Source organism: Scyliorhinus torazame, chromosome 4 (genome assembly GCF_047496885.1).
Source record: "Scyliorhinus torazame isolate Kashiwa2021f chromosome 4, sScyTor2.1, whole genome shotgun sequence".
In the NCBI taxonomy this organism is placed as follows: domain Eukaryota; kingdom Metazoa; phylum Chordata; class Chondrichthyes; order Carcharhiniformes; family Scyliorhinidae; genus Scyliorhinus; species Scyliorhinus torazame.
Window position 1 is genome coordinate 6,545,306 of NC_092710.1, and position 24,683 is coordinate 6,569,988.

The 24,683-nt window shown below is 48.7% G+C and overlaps 1 protein-coding gene across 1 annotated transcript in view; it reads left to right on the forward strand.

The window, feature by feature from the left end:
- Nucleotides 1-23,586, forward strand: part of LOC140410106 (aldehyde dehydrogenase family 3 member B1-like) — a 525,125-nt gene extending 501,539 nt beyond the window's left edge. Inside the window, exons 7-9 of the mRNA XM_072498045.1 lie at nt 9,510-9,676; nt 17,456-17,555; nt 23,222-23,586. Coding sequence (XP_072354146.1) covers nt 9,510-9,676; nt 17,456-17,555; nt 23,222-23,418 — 464 coding nt within the window. The 3' untranslated portion in view covers nt 23,419-23,586. The remainder of the gene's footprint in view (nt 1-9,509; nt 9,677-17,455; nt 17,556-23,221) is intronic.
- Nucleotides 23,587-24,683: the final 1,097 nt, after the last annotated feature.

Here is a 24,683-nt window from a genome sequence, read left to right on the forward strand (position 1 = left end):
TTTACCACACTGTTTACAACACTAATCCCCATACTGCTTACCACACTGTTTACAACACTAATCCCCATACTGTTTACCACACTGTTTACAACACTAATTCCCATACTGTTTTTCACAGTGTTTACAACACTAATCCCCATACTGTTTACCACACTGTTTACAATACTAATCCCCATACTGCTTACCACACTGTTTACAACACTAATCCCCATACTGTTTACCACACAGTTCACAACACTAATCCCCATACTGTTTACCACACTGTTTACAACACTAATCCCGATACTGTTTACAACACTGTTTACAGCACTAATCCCCATACTGTTTACCACACTGTTTACAACACTAATCCCCATACTGTTTACCACACTGTTTACAACACTAATCCCCATACTGTTTACCACACTGTTTACAACACTAATCCCCATACTGTTTACCTCACTGTTCACAATACTAATCCACATACTGTTTACCACACTGTTTACAACACTAATCCCCATACTGTTTACCACACTGTTTACATCACTAATCCCCATACTGTTTACCACACAGTTTACAACACTAATCCCCATACTGTTTACCACACTGTTTACACCACTAATCCCCATACTGTTTACCTCACTGTTTACAACACTAATCCCCAAACTGTGTACCACACTGTTTACAATACTAATCCCCATACTGTTTACCACACTGTTCACAACACGAATCCCCATACTGTTTATCACACTGTTTACACCACTAATCCCCAGACTGTTTACCACACTGTTTACACCGCTAATCCCCATACTGTTCACCAAACTGTTCACAATACTAATCCCCATACTGTTTACCACACTGTTTACAACACTAATCCCCATACTGTTTACCACACTGTTTACAATACTAATCCCCATACTGTTTACCACACAGTTCACAACACTAATCCCCATACTGTTTACCACACTGTTTACAACACTAATCCCGATACTGTTTACAACACTGTTTACAGCACTAATCCCCATACTGTTTACCACACTGTTTACAACACTAATCCCCATACTGTTTACCACACTGTTTACAACACTAATCCCCATACTGTTTACCACACTGTTTACAACACTAATCCCCATACTGTTTACCTCACTGTTTACAACACTAATCCCCAAACTGTGTACCACACTGTTTACAATACTAATCCCCATACTGTTTACAACACTGTTCACAACACTAATCCCCATACTGTTTACCACACTGTTTACACCACTAATCCCCAGACTGTTCACCAAACTGTTCACAATACTAATCCCCATACTGTTTACCACACTGTTTACAACACTAATCCCCATACTGTTTACCACACTGTTTACATCACTAATCCCCATACTGTTTACCACACAGTTTACAACACTAATCCCCATACTGATTACCACACTGTTTACACCACTAATCCCCATACTGTTTACCTCACTGTTTACAACACTAATCCCCAAACTGTGTACCACACTGTTTACAATACTAATCCCCACACTGTTTACCACACTGTTCACAACACGAATCCCCATACTGTTTATCACACTGTTTACACCACTAATCCCCAGACTGTTTACCACACTGTTTACAACGCTAATCCCCATACTGTTCACCAAACTGTTCACAATACTAATCCCCATACTGTTTACCACACTGTTTACAACACTAATCCCCATACTGTTTACCACACTGTTTACAACACTAATCCCCATACTGTTTACCACACTGTTTACACCACTAATCCCCATACTGTTTACCACACTGTTTACAGCACTAATCTCCCATACTGTTTACCACACTGTTTACAACACTAATCCCCATACTGTTTACCACACTGTTTACAATACTAATCCCCATAGTGTTTACCACACTGTTTACAACACTATTCTTCCAACTGTTTCCCACACTGTTTACAGCACTAATCCCCATACTGTTTACCGCACTGTTTACAACACTAATCCCCATACTGCTTACCACACTGTTTACAACACTAATCCCCATACTGTTTACCACACTGTTTACAACACTAATCCCCGTACTGTTTTTCACAGTGTTTACAACACTAATCCCCATACTGTTTACCACACTGTTTACAATACTAATCCCCACACTGTTTACCACAGTGTTTACAACACTAATCCCCATACTGTTTACCACACTGTTTACAACACTAATCCCCATACTGTTTCCCACACTGTTTACACCACTAATCCCCATACTGTTTACCACACTGTTTACAACACTAATCCCCATACTGTTTACCTCACTGTTTACAACACTAATCCCCATACTGTTTACCTCACTCTTTACAACAATAATCCCCATACTGTTTACAACACTGTTTACAATACTAATCCCCATACTGTTTACCACACTGTTTACAGCACTAATCCCCATACTGTTTAACACACTGTTTACAACTCTAATCCCCAAACTGTTTACCACACTGTTTACAACACTAATCCCCATACTGTTTACCACACTGTTTACAGCACTAATCCCCATACTGTTTACCACACTATTTACAGCACTTATCCCCATACTGTTTACCACACTGTTTACAACACTAATCCCCATACTGTTTACAACACTGTTTACAATACGAATCCCCATACTGTTTCCCACACTGTTTACAGCACTAATCCCCATACTGTTTACCACACTGTTTACAGCACTAATCCCCATACTGTTTACCACACTGTTTACAATACTAATCCCCATACTGTTTACTACACTGTTCACAACACTAATCCCCATACTGTTTACCACACTGTTTACAACACTAATCCCCAGACTGTTTCCCACACTGTTTACAGCACTAATCCCCATACTGTTTACCACACTGTTTACAACACTAATCCCCATACTGTTTACCACACTGTATACAACACTAATCCCCATACTGTTTACCGCACTGTTTACAACACTAATCCCCATACTGTTTACCACACTGTTTACAATACTAATCCCCATACTGTTTACCACACTGTTTACAATACTAACCCCCATACTGTTTACCACACTGTTCACAACACTAATCCCCATACTGTTTACCACACTGTTTACAATACTAATCCCCATACTGTTTACCACACTGTTTACAATACTAATCCCCACACTGTTTACCACACTGTTTACAACACTAATTCCCATACTGTACACCTCACTGTTTACAACACTAATCACCATACTGTTTACCACACTGTTTACAGCACGAATCCCCATACTGTTTACCACACTGTTTACAGCACTAATCCCCACACTGTTTACCTCACAGGTTACAACACTAATCCCCATACTGTTTACCACACTGTTTACAACACTAATCCCCATACTGTTTACCACACTGTTTACAATACTAATCCCCACACTGTTTACCACACTGTTTACAATACTAATCCCCATACTGTTAACCACACTGTTTACAACACTAATCCCCATACTGTTCCCACACTGTTTACAGCACTAATCCCCATACTGTTTACCACACTGTTTACAATACTAATCCCCATACTGTTTACCACACTGTTTACAACACTAATCCCCATACTGTTTACCACACTGTTTACAACACTAATCCCCATACTGTTTACCACGCTGTTTACAACACTAATCCCCATACTGTTTACCACACTGTTTACAATACTAACCCCCATACTGTTTACCACACTGTTTACAATACTAATCCCCATACTGTTTACCACACTGTTTAGAGCACTAATCCCCATACTGGTTACCACACTGTTTACAACACTAATCACCACACTGTTTACCACACTGTTTACAACACTAATCCCCATACTGTTTACCACACTGTTTACAATACTAATCCCCATACTGTTAACCACACTGTTTACAACACTAATCCCCATACTGTTTACCACACTGTTTACAGCACTAATCCCCATACTGTTTACCACACTGTTTACAGCACTAATCCCCACACTGTTTACCTCACAGGTTACAACACTAATCCCCATACTGTTTACCACACTGTTTACAACACTAATCCCCATACTGTTTACCACACTGTTTACAATACTAATCCCCACACTGTTTACCACACTGTTTACAATACTAATCCCCATACTGTTAACCACACTGTTTACAACACTAATCCCCATACTGTTCCCACACTGTTTACAGCACTAATCCCCATACTGTTTACCACACTGTTTACAATACTAATCCCCATACTGTTTACCACACTGTTTACAACACTAATCCCCATACTGTTTACCACACTGTTTACAATACTAATCCCCATACTGTTTACCACACTGTTTACAATACTAATCCCCATACTGTTTACCACACTGTTTACAGCACTAATCCCCATACTGGTTACCACACTGTTTACAACACTAATCACCACACTGTTTACCACACTGTTTACAACACTAATCCCCATACTGTTTACCACACTGTTTACAACACTAATCCCCATACTGTTTACCACACTGTTTACAATACTAATCCCCATACTGTTAACCACACTGTTTCCAACACTAATCCCCATACTGTTCCCACACTGTTTACAGCACTAATCCCCATACTGTTTACCACACTGTTTACAATACTAATCCCCATACTGTTTACCACACTGTTTACAACACTAATCCCCATACTGTTTCCCACACTGTTTACAACACTAATCCCCATACTGGTTACCACACTGTTTACAACACTAATCACCACACTGTTTACCACACTGTTTACAACACTAATCCCCATACTGTTTACCACACTGTTTACAATACTAATCCCCATACTGTTAACCACACTGTTTACAACACTAATCCCCATACTGTTTACCACACTGTTTACAGCACTAATCCCCATACTGTTTACCACACTGTTTACAGCACTAATCCCCACACTGTTTACCTCACAGGTTACAACACTAATCCCCATACTGTTTACCACACTGTTTACAACACTAATCCCCATACTGTTTACCACACTGTTTACAATACTAATCCCCACACTGTTTACCACACTGTTTACAATACTAATCCCCATACTGTTAACCACACTGTTTACAACACTAATCCCCATACTGTTCCCACACTGTTTACAGCACTAATCCCCATACTGTTTACCACACTGTTTACAATACTAATCCCCATACTGTTTACCACACTGTTTACAACACTAATCCCCATACTGTTTACCACACTGTTTACAACACTAATCCCCATACTGTTTACCACGCTGTTTACAACACTAATCCCCATACTGTTTAACACACTGTTTACAATACTAATCCCCATACTGTTTACCACACTGTTTACAATACTAATCCCCATACTGTTTACCACACTGTTTACAGCACTAATCCCCATACTGGTTACCACACTGTTTACAACACTAATCACCACACTGTTTACCACACTGTTTACAACACTAATCCCCATACTGTTTACCACACTGTTTACAACGCTAATCCCCATACTGTTTACCACACTGTTTACAATACTAATCCCCATACTGTTAACCACACTGTTTACAACACTAATCCCCATACTGATCCCACACTGTTTACAGCACTAATCCCCATACTGTTTCCCACACTGTTTACAACACTAATCCCCATACTGTTTACCACACTGTTTACAACACTAATCCCCATACTGTTCACCACACTGTTTACAACACTAATCCCCATACTGTTTACCACACTGTTTACAACACTAATCCCCATACTGTTTACCACACTGTTTACAACACTAATCCCCATACTGTTTACCACACTGTTTACAACACTAATCCCCATGCTGTTTACCACACTGTTTACAACACTAATCCCCATACTGTTCACCACACTGTTTACAACACTAATCCCCATACTGTTTACCACATTGTTTACAACACTAATCCCCATACTGTTTACCACAGTGTTTACAACACTAATCCCCATACTGTTTACCACACTGTTTACAACACTAATCCCCATACTGTTTACCACACTGTTTACAGCACTAATCCCCACACTGTTTACCTCACAGGTTACAACACTAATCCCCATACTGTTTACCACACTGTTTACAACACTAATCCCCATACTGTTTACCACACTGTTTACAATACTAATCCCCACACTGTTTACCACACTGTTTACAATACTAATCCCCATACTGTTAACCACACTGTTTACAACACTAATCCCCATACTGTTCTCACACTGTTTACAGCACTAATCCCCATACTGTTTACCACACTGTTTACAATACTAATCCCCATACTGTTTACCACACTGTTTACAACACTAATCCCCATACTGTTCACCACACTGTTTACAACACTAATCCCCATACTGTTTACCACGCTGTTTACAACACTAATCCCCATACTGTTTACCACACTGTTTACAATACTAATCCCCATACTGTTTACCACACTGTTTACAATACTAATCCCCATACTGTTTACCACACTGTTTACAGCACTAATCCCCATACTGGTTACCACACTGTTTACATCACTAATCACCACACTGTTTACCACACTGTTTACAACACTAATCCCCATACTGTTTACCACACTGTTTACAATACTAATCCCCATACTGTTAACCACACTGTTTACAACACTAATCCCCATACTGTTTACCACACTGTTTACAGCACTAATCCCCATACTGTTTACCACACTGTTTACAGCACTAATCCCCACACTGTTTACCTCACAGGTTACAACACTAATCCCCATACTGTTTACCACACTGTTTACAACACTAATCCCCATACTGTTTACCACACTGTTTACAATACTAATCCCCACACTGTTTACCACACTGTTTACAATACTAATCCCCATACTGTTAACCACACTGTTTACAACACTAATCCCCATACTGTTCCCACACTGTTTACAGCACTAATCCCCATACTGTTTACCACACTGTTTACAATACTAATCCCCATACTGTTTACCACACTGTTTACAACACTAATCCCCATACTGTTTACCACACTGTTTACAATACTAATCCCCATACTGTTTACCACACTGTTTACAATACTAATCCCCATACTGTTTACCACACTGTTTACAGCACTAATCCCCATACTGGTTACCACACTGTTTACAACACTAATCACCACACTGTTTACCACACTGTTTACAACACTAATCCCCATACTGTTTACCACACTGTTTACAACACTAATCCCCATACTGTTTACCACACTGTTTACAATACTAATCCCCATACTGTTAACCACACTGTTTACAACACTAATCCCCATACTGTTCCCACACTGTTTACAGCACTAATCCCCATACTGTTTACCACACTGTTTACAATACTAATCCCCATACTGTTTACCACACTGTTTACAACACTAATCCCCATACTGTTTCCCACACTGTTTACAACACTAATCCCCATACTGGTTACCACACTGTTTACAACACTAATCACCACACTGTTTACCACACTGTTTACAACACTAATCCCCATACTGTTTACCACACTGTTTACAATACTAATCCCCATACTGTTAACCACACTGTTTACAACACTAATCCCCATACTGTTTACCACACTGTTTACAGCACTAATCCCCATACTGTTTACCACACTGTTTACAGCACTAATCCCCACACTGTTTACCTCACAGGTTACAACACTAATCCCCATACTGTTTACCACACTGTTTACAACACTAATCCCCATACTGTTTACCACACTGTTTACAATACTAATCCCCACACTGTTTACCACACTGTTTACAATACTAATCCCCATACTGTTAACCACACTGTTTACAACACTAATCCCCATACTGTTCCCACACTGTTTACAGCACTAATCCCCATACTGTTTACCACACTGTTTACAATACTAATCCCCATACTGTTTACCACACTGTTTACAACACTAATCCCCATACTGTTTACCACACTGTTTACAACACTAATCCCCATACTGTTTACCACGCTGTTTACAACACTAATCCCCATACTGTTTACCACACTGTTTACAATACTAATCCCCATACTGTTTACCACACTGTTTACAATACTAATCCCCATACTGTTTACCACACTGTTTACAGCACTAATCCCCATACTGGTTACCACACTGTTTACAACACTAATCACCACACTGTTTACCACACTGTTTACAACACTAATCCCCATACTGTTTACCACACTGTTTACAACGCTAATCCCCATACTGTTTACCACACTGTTTACAGTACTAATCCCCATACTGTTAACCACACTGTTTACAACACTAATCCCCATACTGTTCCCACACTGTTTACAGCACTAATCCCCATACTGTTTCCCACACTGTTTACAACACTAATCCCCATACTGTTTACCACACTGTTTACAACACTAATCCCCATACTGTTCACCACACTGTTTACAACACTAATCCCCATACTGTTTACCACACTGTTTACAACACTAATCCCCATACTGTTTACCACACTGTTTACAACACTAATCCCCAGACTGTTTACCACACTGTTTACAACACTAATCCCCATGCTGTTTACCACACTGTTTACAACACTAATCCCCATACTGTTCACCACACTGTTTACAACACTAATCCCCATACTGTTTACCACATTGTTTACAACACTAATCCCCATACTGTTTACCACAGTGTTTACAACACTAATCCCCATACTGTTTACCACACTGTTTACAACACTAATCCCCATACTGTTTACCACACTGTTTACAACACTAATCCCCATACTGTTTACCACAGTGTTTACAACACTAATCCCCATACTGTTTACCACACTGTTTACAACACTAATCCCCATACTGTTTACCACACTGTTTACAACACTAATCCCCATACTGTTGACCACACTGTTTACAACACTAATCCCCATACTGTTCACCACACTGTTTACAACACTAATCCCCATACAGTTTACCACACTGTTTACAGCACTAATCCCCATACTGTTTACCACACTGTTTACAACACTAATCCCCATACTGTTCACCACACTGTTTACAACACTAATCCCCATACTGTTCACCACAGTGTTTACAACACTAATCCCCATACTGTTTACCTCACTGGTTACAACACTAATCCCCATACTGTTTACCACACTTTTTACAACACTAATCCCCATACTGTTTACCACAGTGTTTACAACACTAATCCCCATACTGTTTACTACACTGTTTACAATACTAATCCCCATACTGTTTACCACACTGTTTACAACACTAATCCCCATACTGTTTACCACACTGTTTACAACACTAATCCCCATACTGTTTACCACACTGTTTACACCACTAATCTCCATATTGTTCACCACACTGTTTACAACACTAATCCCCATACTGTTTACCACACTGTTTACAACACTGTTTACAACATTTTCCAGCACTGTTTATTACACTAACCCCCTCACTCTTTGTTATACGACTCCCCCTGTCGTTCACTCTAATATCCAGAATGTGATTTAACTGTGTCATATAAATTGCTATGTGTTTCTCTCCAGCACCAACAGTGCTGATCGATGTGAAGGAGTCGGACCCAGTGATGAGGGAGGAGATTAATGGTCCAATTTTGCCCATCATCAACATTAGCTCTTTGGAGGAAGCCATTGGGTTCATCAACAGGCGTCAGAAACCGCTGTCCCTTTATATCTACTCAACGAACAATAAGGTGTGGATTGTTCGGAACAACGGTCCCTGTGTCTGTGACCAGGGTGGGTGTGTACTGGTGTGACAGTGTTCAGTGTGTGAGATGTGGATTGGTCTGTGTGAGGTCCCAGTGTCTGTACCGATGTGAGAGTGTCCAGTGTGTGAGATATGGATTGGTCTGTGTGAGGCCCCAGTGTCTGTACCGATGTGAGAGTGTCCAGTGTGTGAGACGTGGATTGGTCTGTGTGAGGCCCCAGTGTCTGTACCGATGTGAGAGTGTCCAGTGTGTGAGATGTGGATTGGTCTGTGTGAGGTCCCAGTGTCTGTACCGATGTGAGAGTGTCCAGTGTGTGAGATGTGGATTGGTCTGTGTGAGGCCCCAGTGTCTGTACCGATGTGAGAGTGTCCAGTGTGTGAGATGTGGATTGGTCTGTGTGAGGCCCCAGTGTCTGTACCGATGTGAGAGTGTCCAGTGTGTGAGATGTGGATTGGTCTGTGTGAGGTCCCAGTGTCTGTACCGATGTGAGAGTGTCCAGTGTGTGAGATGTGGATTGGTCTGTGTGAGGTCCCAGTGTCTGTACCGATGTGAGAGTGTCCAGTGTGTGAGATGTGGATTGGTCTGTGTGAGGTCCCAGTGTCTGTACCGATGTGACAGTGTCCAGTGAGTGAGATGTGGATTGGTCTGTGTGAGGTCCCAGTGTCTGTACCGATGTGAGTGTCCAGAGTGTGAGATGTGGATTGGTCTGTGTCAGGCCCCAGTGTCTGTACCGATGTGACAGTGTCCAGTGTGTGAGACGTGGATTGGTCTGTGTGAGGCCCCAGTGTCTGTACCGATGTGAGAGTGTCCAGTGTGTGAGATGTGGATTGGTCTGTGTGAGGCCCCAGTGTCTGTACTGATGTGAGAGTGTCCAGTGTGTGAGATGTGGATTGGTCTGTGTGAGGTCCCAGTGTCTGTACCGATGTGACAGTGTCCAGTGTGTGAGATGTGGATTGGTCTGTGCGAGGTCCCAGTGTCTGTACCGATGTGAGAGTGTCCAGAGTGTGAGATGTGGATTGGTCTGTGTGAGGTCCCAGTGTCTGTACCGATGTGACAGTGTCCAGTGTGTGAGATGTGGATTGGTCTGTGTGAGGCCCCAGTGTCTGTACCGATGTGACAGTATCCAGTGAGTGAGATGTGGATTGGTCTGTGTGAGGTCCCAGTGTCTGTACCGATGTGACAGTGTCCAGTGTGTGAGATGTGGATTGGTCTGTGTCAGGTCCCAGTGTCTGTACCGATGTGAGAGTGTCCAGTGTGTGAGATGTGGATTGGTCTGTGTGAGGCCCCAGTGTCTGTACTGATGTGAGAGTGTCCAGAGTGTGAGATGTGGATTGGTCTGTGTGAGGCCCCAGTGTCTGTACTGATGTGAGAGTGTCCAGTGTTTGAGATGTGGATTGGTCTGTGTCAGGCCCCAGTGTCTGTACCGATGTGAGAGTGTCCAGTGTGTGAGATGTGGATTGGTCTGTGTCAGGCCCCAGTGTCTGTACCGATGTGACAGTGTCCAGTGTGTGAGATGTGGATTGGTCGGTGTGAGGTCCCAGTGTCTGTACCGATGTGAGAGTGTCCAGTGTGTGAGATGTGGATTGGTCTGTGTGAGGTCCCAGTGTCTGTACCGATGTGACAGTGTCCAGTGTGTGAGATGTGGATTGGTCTGTGCGAGGTCCCAGTGTCTGTACCGATGTGAGAGTGTCCAGAGTGTGAGATGTGGATTGGTCTGTGTGAGGTCCCAGTGTCTGTACCGATGTGACAGTATCCAGTGAGTGAGATGTGGATTGGTCTGTGTGAGCTCCCAGTGTCTGTACCGATGTGAGAGTGTCCAGTGTGTGAGATGTGGATTGGTCTGTGTGAGGTCCCAGTGTCTGTACCGATGTGAGAGTGTCCAGTGTGTGAGATGTGGATTGGTCTGTGTGAGGCCCCAGTGTCTGTACCGATGTGAGAGTGTCCAGTGTGTGAGATGTGGATTGGTCTGTGTGAGGTCCCAGTGTCTGTACCGATGTGAGAGTGTCCAGTGTGTGAGATGTGGATTGGTCTGTGTCAGGCCCCAGTGTCTGTAACGATGTGAGAGTGTCCAGTGTGTGAGATGTGGATTGGTCTGTGTGAGGTCCCAGTGTCTGTACCGATGTGAGAGTGTCCAGTGTGTGAGACGTGGATTGGTCTGTGTGAGGTCCCAGTGTCTGTACCGATGTGACAGTGTCCAGTGTGTGAGATGTGGATTGGTCTGTGTGAGGCCCCAGTGTCTGTACCGATGTGAGAGTGTCCAGTGTGTGAGATGTGGATTGGTCTGTGTGAGGTCCCAGTGTCTGTACCGATGTGAGAGTGTCCAGTGTGTGAGATGTGGATTGGTCTGTGTGAGGTCCCAGTGTCTGTACCGATGTGAGAGTGTCCAGTGAGTGAGATGTGGATTGGTCTGTGTGAGGTCCCAGTGTCTGTACCGATGTGAGAGTGTTCAGTGTGTGAGATGTGGATTGGTCTGTGTGAGGTCCCAGTGTCTGTACCGATGTGACAGTGTCCAGTGTGTGAGATGTGGATTGGTCTGTGTCAGGCCCCAGTGTCTGTACCGATGTGAGAGTGTCCAGTGTGTGAGATGTGGATTGATCTGTGTCAGGCCCCAGTGTCTGTAACGATGTGACAGTATCCAGTGAGTGAGATGTGGATTGGTCTGTGTGAGGCCCCAGTGTCTGTACCGATGTGAGAGTGTCCAGTGTGTGAGATGTGGATTGGTCTGTGTGAGGCCCCAGTGTCTGTACCGATGTGAGAGTGTCCAGTGTGTGAGATGTGGATTGGTCTGTGTCAGGCCCCAGTGTCTGTACCGATGTGAGAGTGTCCAGTGTGTGAGATGTGGATTGGTCTGTGTGAGGTCCCAGTGTCTGTACCGATGTGAGAGTGTCCAGTGTGTGAGATGTGGATTGGTCTGTGTCAGGCCCCAGTGTCTGTACCGATGTGAGAGTGTCCAGTGTGTGAGATGTGGATTGGTCTGTGTCAGGCCCCAGTGTCTGTACCGATGTGAGAGTGTCCAGTGTGTGAGATGTGGATTGGTCTGTGTGAGGCCCCAGTGTCTGTACCGATGTGAGAGTGTCCAGTGTGTGAGACGTGGATTGGTCTGTGTGAGGTCCCAGTGTCTGTACCGATGTGACAGTGTCCAGTGTGTGAGACGTGGATTTGTCTGTGTGAGGCCCCAGTGTCTGTACCGATGTGACAGTGTCCAGTGTGTGAGACGTGGATTGGTCTGTGTCAGGCCCCAGTGTCTGTACCGATGTGAGAGTGTCCAGTGTGTGAGACGTGGATTTGTCTGTGTGAGGCCCCAGTGTCTGTACCGATGTGACAGTGTCCAGTGTGTGAGACGTGGATTGGTCTGTGTGAGGCCCCAGTGTCTGTACCGATGTGAGAGTGTCCAGTGTGTGAGATGTGGATTGGTCTGTGTCAGGCCCCAGTGTCTGTACCGATGTGAGAGTGTCCAGTGTGTGAGATGTGGATTGGTCTGTGTGAGGCCCCAGTGTCTGTACCGATGTGAGAGTGTCCAGTGTGTGAGATGTGGATTGGTCTGTGTGAGGCCCCAGTGTCTGTACCGATGTGACAGTGTCCAGTGTGTGAGATGTGGATTGGTCTGTGTGAGGCCCCAGTGTCTGTACCGATGTGAGAGTGTCCAGTGTGTGAGATGTGGATTGGTCTGTGTGAGGTCCCAGCGTCTGTACCGATGTGAGAGTGTCCAGTGTGTGAGATGTGGATTGGTCTGTGTGAGGCCCCAGTGTCTGTACCGATGTGAGAGTGTCCAGTGTGTGAGACGTGGATTGGTCTGTGTCAGGCCCCAGTGTCTGTACCGATGTGAGAGTGTCCAGTGTGTGAGATGTGGATTGGTCTGTGTGAGGTCCCAGTGTCTGTACCGATGTGAGAGTGTCCAGTGTGTGAGATGTGGATTGGTCTGTGTCAGGCCCCAGTGTCTGTACCGATGTGAGAGTGTCCAGTGAGTGAGATGTGGATTGGTCTGTGTGAGGTCCCAGTGTCTGTACCGATGTGAGAGTGTCCAGAGTGTGAGATGTGGATTGGTCTGTGTGAGGTCCCAGTGTCTGTACCGATGTGAGAGTGTCCAGTGTGTGAGATGTGGATTGGTCTGTGTGAGGCCCCAGTGTCTGTACCGATGTGAGAGTGTCCAGTGTGTGAGATGTGGATTGGTCTGTGTGAGGTCCCAGTGTCTGTACCGATGTGAGAGTGTCCAGAGTGTGAGATGTGGATTGGTCTGTGTGAGGTCCCAGTGTCTGTACCGATGTGAGAGTGTCCAGTGTGTGAGATGTGGATTGGTCTGTGTCAGGCCCCAGTGTCTGTTCCGATGTGAGAGTGTCCAGTGTGTGAGATGTGGATTGGTCTGTGTGAGGTCCCAGTGTCTGTACCGATGTGAGAGTGTCCAGTGTGTGAGATGTGGATTGGTCTGTGTGAGGTCCCAGTGTCTGTACCGATGTGAGAGTGTCCAGTGTGTGAGATGTGGATTGGTCTGTGTGAGGTCCCAGTGTCTGTACCGATGTGACAGTGTCCAGTGTGTGAGATGTGGATTGGTCTGTGTGAGGCCCCAGTGGCTGTAACCAGGGCCGTAACGTCACAGCGTGAAAAACACTCCTACTTTGCCTCGATTGGATTGGCTGTGTGCCAGTTTGGTCCCGGAAGTCACCAGCCCACTCTGGGAGCAGCCTGCTGCACGAGTGCAGGAGCAGGCTCTTCCTGTGATGCCTTGTACAGTCGAATAGCCTGCCTGAATCTGCTGCCGTTTCGGAGATCTATCTCACCCTCTACCTTTCTGTCTTATTTTCCCTGCTGTTCTTTGGCCCTCTGCCTCCAGTTGGAACCTCTCCTTCTCCCTATGTGACTGTCAGTCTCTGGATTTCTCTCCCGCTGCTGAATCGATCTATCTGTCATTTTTCTTTCTCTGCCTTTCTCAGCCTGAGTCGCTCTCTTTCCAGTGCCTCTGTGTTTTTCCAGTCTTTACCTTTCCTCCCTCACTTCTTCCCCACGTCCTCTCTCTCGAGCTCTGTGTACTTCACTCTCTGTCCTTCTCTGTCTGTCACTCTCTACCACCCTCGCTCGACCACCCTCTCTATACATCTCTTTCTCTAACTCCCCCTCTCTCACTCCCTCTCTCTACATCTTTCTCTCTCACTCCCTCTCTCACTCCCTCTCTCTACTGTCCTCTCTCTACCTCTCTTCTACATCCCCCTCTCTCACTCCCTCTCTCTCTACCTCTCTCTCTCTCTACCTCCCCCTCTCTCTATCTCACTCCCACCCTCTCTCACTCTCCCCCTCCCCCCTCTCTCGCTCTCCCTCTCTTGCTCCCCCTCTCTCACTCCCCCTCTATCACTCCCCCATCTCTCACTCTCCCCCTCTCTCACTCACTCTCCCTCTCTCGCTCTCCCTCTCTCACTCTCCCCCTCCCCCCTCTCTCGCTCTCCCTCTCTCACTCCCGCCCTCTCCCTCTCTCACTCCCCCCTCTCTCACTCTCCCCCTCCCCCCCTCTCGCTCTCCCTCTCTCGCTCTCCCTCTCTCACTCCCCCTCTCTCACTCCCCCATCTCTCACTCTCCCCCTCTCTCACTCGCTCTCCCTCTCTCGCTCCCCCTCTCTCACTCCCCCATCTCTCACTCCCCCATCTCTCACTCTCCCCCTCTCTCACTCGCTCTCCCTCTCTCTACCTCCCTCTCTCGCTCTCCCTCTCTTGCTCTCCCCCTCCCCCCTCTCTCACTCCCCCTCTATCACTCCCCCATCTCTCACTCTCCCCCTCTCTCACTCACTCTCCCTCTCTCGCTCTCCCTCTCTCACTCTCCCCCTCCCCCCTCTCTCGCTCTCCCTCTCTCACTCCCGCCCTCTCCCTCTCTCACTCCCCCCTCTCTCACTCTCCCCCTCCCCCCTCTCTCGCTCTCCCTCTCTCGCTCTCCCTCTCTCACTCCCCCTCTCTCACTCCCCCACCTCTCACTCTCCCCCTCTCTCACTCGCTCTCCCTCTCTCGCTCCCCCTCTCTCACTCCCCCATCTCTCACTCCCCCATCTCTCACTCTCCCCCTCTCTCACTCGCTCTCCCTCTCTCTACCTCCCTCTCTCGCTCTCCCTCTCTTGCTCTCCCTCTCTCACTCCCCCCTCTCTCCCTCTCTCACTCCCCCCTCTCTCACTCTCCCCCTCTCGCTCTCCCTCTCTCACTCCCCCCTCTCTCCCTCTCTCACTCCCCCCTCTCTCACTCCCCCCTCTCTCACTCTCCCCCTCTCTCACTCTCCCTCTCTCACTCCCCCCTCTCTCCCTCACTCACTCCCCCCTCTCTCACTCTCCCTCTCTCACTCCCCCCTCTCTCACTCCCCCCTCTCTCACTCTCCCTCTCTCACTCCCCCCTCTCTCACTCTCCCCCTCTCCCCCTCTCCCTCTCTCACTCCTCCCTCTCTCACTCCTCCCTCTCTCACTCTCCCCCTCTCTCCCTCTCTCACTCTCCCTCTCTCCCCCTCTCGCTCTCCCTCTCTCGCTCTCCCTCTCTCACTCTCCTCCTCTCTCGCTCCCCCTCTCTCACTCCCCCCCTCTCCCTCTCTCCCTCTCTCGCTCTCCCTCTCCCCCTCTCTCACTCCCCCTCTTTCGCTCTCCCCCTCTCCCACTCCCCCCTCTCTCACTCTCCCTCTCTCACTCCCCCCTCTCTCACTCTCCCCCTCTCCCCCTCTCCCTCTCTCACTCCCCCCTCTCTCACTCTCCCCCTCTCCCTCTCTCGTTCTCCCTCTCTCCCCCTCTCGCTCTCCCTCTCTCGCTCTCCCTCTCTCACTCTCCTCCTCTCTCGCTCCCCCTCTCTCACCCACCCCTCTCCCCCTCTCCCTCTCTCGCTCTCCCTCTCTCCCTCTCCCCCTCTCTCGCTCTCCCTCTCTCGCTCTCCCTCTCTCACTCTCCTCCTCCCTCGCTCTCCCTCTCTCGCTCTCCCTCTCCCCCTCTCCCCCTCTCTCACTCCCCCTCTCCCCCTCTCTCACTCCCCCTCTCCCCCTCTCTCACTCCCCCTCTCTCGCTCTCCCCCTCTCTCACTCCCCCTCTTTCGCTCTCCCCCTCTCTCACTCCCCCTCTCTCCCTCTCCCCCTCTCTCACTCTCCCTCTCTCTCACTACCCCTCTCCCCCTCTCTCACTCTCCCTCTCTCACTCCCCCTCTCTCACTCCCCCTCTCTCGCTCTCCCCCTCTCTCACCCCCTCTTTTGCTCTCCCCCTCTCCCACTCCCCCCTCTCTCACCCCCTCTCCCACTCCCCCTCGCTCGCTCTCCCTCTCTCACTCCCCCTCTCCCCCTCTCTCACTCCCCCTCTCCCCCTCTCCCACTCCCCCTCTCTCGCTCTCCCCCTCTCTCACTCCCCCTCTCCCCCTCTCCCCCTCTCCCTCTCCCCCTCTCTCACTCCCCCTCTCTCGCTCTCCCCCTCCCCCTCTCCACCTCTCTTTCTCCCCCTCTCGCTCTCCCTCTCTCACTCCCCCCTCTCTCACTCCCCCCTCTCTCCATCTCCCCCTCTCTCCCTCTCCCTCTCTCACTCCCCCTCTCCCCCTCTCTCACTCCCCCTCTCCCCCTCTTCCACTCTCCCTCTCTTGCTCGCCCTCTCCCCCTCTCTCACTCCCCCTCTCCCCCTCTCCCACTCCCCCTCTCTCGCTCTCCCTCCCTCCCCCCGAGCTCTGCTGTGCTGTCAGTTGTGTGGCTCTGACAGTCGAGTACCTGCGATGCTTTGACATTGGCTGAAGCCACCACGATAAATGCTCAGCTTTCTGACTCTTTGCTGTGGTTCCAGGTGGTGAATGAGGCGTTGGAGAAAACCAGCAGCGGCGGATTCTGCTCCAATGACAACGCGGTGCAGATGACTCTCAACACGCTGCCTTTCGGGGGCATCGGTGAGTGTGTCAGTGTGACTGAGACACAGCGGACACACTCACACTCACACTCACACTCACACTGACACACTCGCACTCACACAGGAACACACTCACACTGACACACTCACACTCACACTGACACACTCACACACACACACTCACACACACACTGACACTAACACACTCACACTCACACAGGAACACACACACACTCACACACACACTAACACACACACTCACACACACACACACACACACTCACACTCACACAGGAACACACACACACTCACACACACACACACTCACACTCACACAGGAACACACACACACTCACACACACACTAACACACACACACTCACACACACACTCACACACACACTCACACTCACACTGACACTAACACACACACTCACACACACACTCACACACACACACTCACACTCACACTGACACTAACACACACACTCACACACACACACACTCACACATACACTCACACTCACACTCACACTGACACTAACACACACACACACTCACACTAACACACACACACTCACACTCACACTGACACTAACACACACACACACTCACACTAACACACACACTCACACGCACACACACTCACACACTCACACAGACACAAACACACTCACACTCACACTCACACACACTCTCACACACACACACACTCACACACACACACACTCACACTCACACACACACACACTCACACTGACACTAACACACACACACTCACACTAACACACACACACTTACACTAACACACACACACACTCACACTCACACAGACACAAACACACTCACACTCACACTCACACTCACACACGCACTCACACACACACACACACGCTCACACACACACACACACACTCACACACACACTCACACTCACACACACACTCACACTCACACAGACACACTCACACTCACACAGACACAAACACACTCACACACACACACTCACACACACACACTCACACACACACTCACACTCACACACACACACACTCACTCACACACTCACACACACACTCACTCACACACTCACACACACACTCACTCACACACTCACACACACACTCACACTCACACACACACTCACACTCACACAGACACACTCACACTCACACAGACACACTCACACACACACACTCACACTCACACAGACACAAACACACTCACACTCACACAGACACACACACTCACACACACACTCACACAGACACACACACACACACACTCACACTCACACAGGCACACTCACACGCACACACTCACACTCACACAGACACACTCACACTCACACAAACACACTCACACTCACACACACACACACACACTCACACTCACACAGACACACACACTCACACACACACTCACTCACACTCACACAGACACACTCACACGCACACACTCACACTCACACAGACACAAACACACTCACACTCACACAAACACACTCACACTCACACACACACACACTCACACTCACACACACACTCACACTCACACAGACACACACACTCACACACACACTCACACACACACAGACACAAACACACTCACACAGACACAGACTCACACACACACTCACACAGACACAAACACACTCACACTCACACTCACACAAACACACTCACACACACACACACACACGCACTCACACAGACACACACTCACACACACACACTCACACTCACACAGACACAAACACACCCTCTCTCACACTCACACTCACACAGACACACTCACACGCACACAGACACACTCACACTCACACAGACACAAACACACTCACACTCACACTCACACAGACACTGACACTAACACACACACACTCACACACACACTCACACTCACACAGACACAGACTCACACACACACACTGACACTAACACACACACACACTCACACACACTCACACTCACACTCACACACTCACACACACACACACTCACACACACACTCACGCACACACACACTCACACACACACACACTCACACTCACACAGACACAAACACACTCACACTCACACGGACACACTCACACACACTTACACTCACACACACACTTACACACACACACAGACACAAACACACTCACACTCACACACACACACTCACACACACACACACACACTCACACAGACACACACACTTTCAATACACACACACTCACACTCACACAGACACAAACACACACACTCACACTCTCACAGACACACTCACACTCACACTGACACAAACACACTCACACTCACACACACACACACTCACACAGATACACACTCACACTGACACAAACTCACACACACACACACACACTCACACACACAGACACACACACACCCGCGCACACACTCACAAAGACACACACTCACACACACATTCACACACACACACACTCACACACACACTCACACACACACACTCACAGCGACACAAACACACTCACACTCACACAGGCACACACACACACTCACACACACACACACTCACACTCACACACACACACACTCACACTGACACTAACACACACACACTCACACTAACACACACACACTTACACTAACACACACACACACTCACACTCACACAGACACAAACACACTCACACTCACACTCACACTCACACACACACTCACACACACACACGCTCACACACACACACACACTCACACACACACTCACACTCACACACTCACTCACACTCACACAGACACACTCACACGCACACACTCACACTCACACAGACACAAACACACTCACACTCACACAAACACACACACACTCACACTCACACACACACACACTCACTCACACACTCACACACACACTCACTCACACACTCACACACACACTCACTCACACACTCACACACACACTCACACTCACACACACACTCACACTCACACTCACACAGACACACTCACACTCACACAGACACACTCACACACACACACTCACACTCACACAGACACAAACACACTCACACTCACACAGACACACACACTCACACACACACTCACACAGACACACACACACACACACTCACACTCACACAGGCACACTCACACGCACACACTCACACTCACACAGACACACTCACACTCACACAAACACACTCACACTCACACACACACACACACTCACACTCACACAGACACACACACTCACACACACACTCACTCACACTCACACAGACACACTCACACGCACACACTCACACTCACACAGACACAAACACACTCACACTCACACAAACACACTCACACTCACACACACACACACTCACACTCACACACACACTCACACTCACACAGACACACACACTCACACACACACTCACACACACACAGACACAAACACACTCACACAGACACAGACTCACACACACACTCACACAGACACAAACACACTCACACTCACACTCACACAAACACACTCACACACACACACACACACGCACTCACACAGACACACACTCACACACACACACTCACACTCACACAGACACAAACACACCCTCTCTCACACTCACACTCACACAGACACACTCACACGCACACAGACACACTCACACTCACACAGACACAAACACACTCACACTCACACTCACACAGACACTGACACTAACACACACACACTCACACACACACTCACACTCACACAGACACAGACTCACACACACACACACTGACACTAACACACACACACACTCACACACACTCACACTCACACTCACACACTCACACACACACACACTCACACACACACTCACGCACACACACACTCACACACACACACACTCACACTCACACAGACACAAACACACTCACACTCACACGGACACACTCACACACACTTACACTCACACACACACTTACACACACACACAGACACAAACACACTCACACTCACACACACACACTCACACACACACACACACTCACACAGACACACACACTTTCAATACACACACACTCACACTCACACAGACACAAACACACACACTCACACTCTCACAGACACACTCACACTCACACTGACACAAACACACTCACACTCACACACACACACACTCACACAGATACACACTCACACTGACACAAACTCACACACACACACACACTCACACACACACTCACACACACAGACACACACACACCCGCGCACACACTCACAAAGACACACACTCACACACACATTCACACACACACACTCACACACACACTCACACACACACACTCACAGCGACACAAACACACTCACACTCACACAGGCACACACTCACACTCACACACACACTCACACACACACACTCACAAAGACACACACTCACCCACACTCACACACACACTCACTCACACTGGCACACACTCACATTCACACACTCACACTCACACAGACACAATCACACTCACAGACACACACACAGACACACACACAGAAACAGACATACACACTCACACACACAGACATACACAGACACACACAGACACAGACACACACACAGAAACAGACATACACACTCACACACACAGACATACACAGACACACACAGACACACACACACAGACACACATTCACACACTCACACGCACACACACTTACACACACCCTCTCACGCACTCCCTCAGTACTGACCCTCTGACAGTGCAGCTCTCCCTCAGTACTGACCCTCTGACAGTGCAGCGCTCCCTCAGTACTGATCCTCTGACAGTGCGGCACTCCCTCAGTACTGACCCTCTGACAGTGCGGCACTCACTCAGTACTGACCCTCTGACAGTGCAGCACTCCCTCAGTACTGACCGTCTGACAGTGCAGCACTCCCTCAGTACTGACCCTCTGATAGTGCAGCACTCCCTCAGTACTGACCCTCTGACAGTGCAGCACTCCCTCAGTTCTGACCCTCTGACAGTGCAGCGCTCCCTCAGTACTGACCCTCTGACAGTGCAGCACTCCCTCAGTACTGATCCTCTGACAGTGCGGCACTCACTCAGTACTGACCCTCTGACAGTGCAGCACTCCCTCAGTACTGACCGTCTGACAGTGCAGCACTCCCTCAGTACTGACCCTCTGACAGAGCAGCACTCCCTCAGTACTGACCCTCTGACAGTGCAGCACTCCCTCAGTACTGACCCTCTGACAGTGCAGCACTCCCTCAGTACTGACCCTTTGACAGTGCAGCACTCCCACAGTACTGACCCTCTGACAGTGCAGCACTCCCTCAGTACTGACCCTCTGAGAGTGCAGCACTCCCTCAGTACTGACCCTCTGAGAGTGCAGCACTCCCTCAGTACTGACCCTCTGACAGTGTGGCACTCCCTCAGTACTGACCCTCTGACAGTGCAGCATTCCCTCAGTACTGACCCTCTGACAGTGCAGCACTCCCTCAGTACTGACCCTCTGACAGTGCAGCACTCCCTCAGTACTGACCCTCTGACAGTGCAGCACCCTCAGTACTGACCCTCTGACAGTGCGGCACACCCTCAGTACTGAACCTCTGACAGTGCAGCACTCCCTCAGTACTGACCCTCTGACAGTGCAGCGCTCCCTCAGTGTAATTCAGTGTTTCGAATCGTCATGCTCCCTGAGCCACAGATGGCCCAGGACCTGGGAGTGGGGAGAGTTGACGTTGCCTCTTGTTGAATGTTGGCAGGGTACAGTGGCCTCGGGATGTACCACGGCAAGTTCACCTTCGACACCTTCTCCCACAAGCGGTCCTGTGTGCTCAAGAGTCCAGGAATGGAGAAGATCAACTCCACCCGGTACCCACCCTACAACGAGCAGAAGCTCAGGTGGCTGCTGTGGGCCACCGACGTGAAGAAGCGGGACTGCAGCTGCCAACTCTTGTAGGCTGCGTGAGGCCTAGCCCTCCGACAGCTCGCTCCCGGTTCGGCCTCCCTGCACCCCGGGAGCTGCTCCTCATCGCTGTTACTGTTCGTTTAACGCCAGCCTCGGCACCCACCTGCTGTCACTCCCCGCCCCACGCTGGGCCTGTCCCCTTCGGTTGTGTTACTTAACCCCCCCCCCCCCCCCCCCCCCCCCCGCCTCCCCAGTTCCCACTCCACTCGACAATTGCACAGCAAGACTCCACCTCGTCAAGCTGCCCAGTATCAGTTTGCTGGGCGGTGACTGCCACTTTGGAGGTTGCTGCCTGCTCTGTGGTTCTGTTTCACAAAAGCTGTCAAGTTATTTATTTGTCACCGTCCCTTGGTGAGTTTAACATCCAAAGAAATGTTCCCGTTGGATGAATAATAAAAAAATTTAAAAAAAAACCCTGATTGAAGTTAGACTTGGAGTTTCTGTCACGCTCGCTCTTGGAGCTCTGTCTTAAGGTTGAGAGGGACAGCGGAGGGTTCGCACTCTCTGTTTTCTTCATGTACTCCACGGATGTGGGGGAGGGGGTCACTGGTTGGGCCTAGAATTTATTGTCCATCTCCGATTGTCCCAGTACCGAGTTGCTTCTTTGGTCGTTCCAGGGGGCATGGGAGAGCCAACCCCATTACTGTAGGTCTGGAGTCACATGTCGGCCAGGCCAGGTAAGGGTGGCAGACCTCCTCCCCCCGAATCAAAGAATTTACCACGCAGAAGGAGGCCATTTGGCCCATCGAGTCCGCCCCGGCCCTTGGACGGGGCACCCTACTTAAGCCCACCCGTCCACCGTTTCGATCCCCTCACCCCAGTAGCCCCACCGAACCTTTTTGGACACTGAGGGGGCTATTTACCACGGCCAATCCGCCCAACCCGGGGCTTGTGGGAGGGAACCGGAGCACCAGGAGGCCACCCCACGGCGGGGGGGGAGGACGTGCAGACTCCACGCAGGCAGCGACCCGAGCCGGGGATCGAGCCCGGGACCCTGGAGCCGGGAAGCGACGGCGACTCAGCCGGATGGAGTTTTTAAGATTTCACGGTCGTCATTCGACTTTTAAAAACCGGTTACGTTCCACCAGGACTGGACAGGGCCGATGCAGGAAGGATGTTCCTGGTGGTGGCGGGGGTGTCCAGAACCGGGGGGGGCGGCACAGTCTGAGGTTACGGGGGAGACCATTGAGGACAGAGATGAGGAGACATTTCTTCACCCAGGGAGTGGTCGGCCTGTGGACTCTGTTACCACAGGA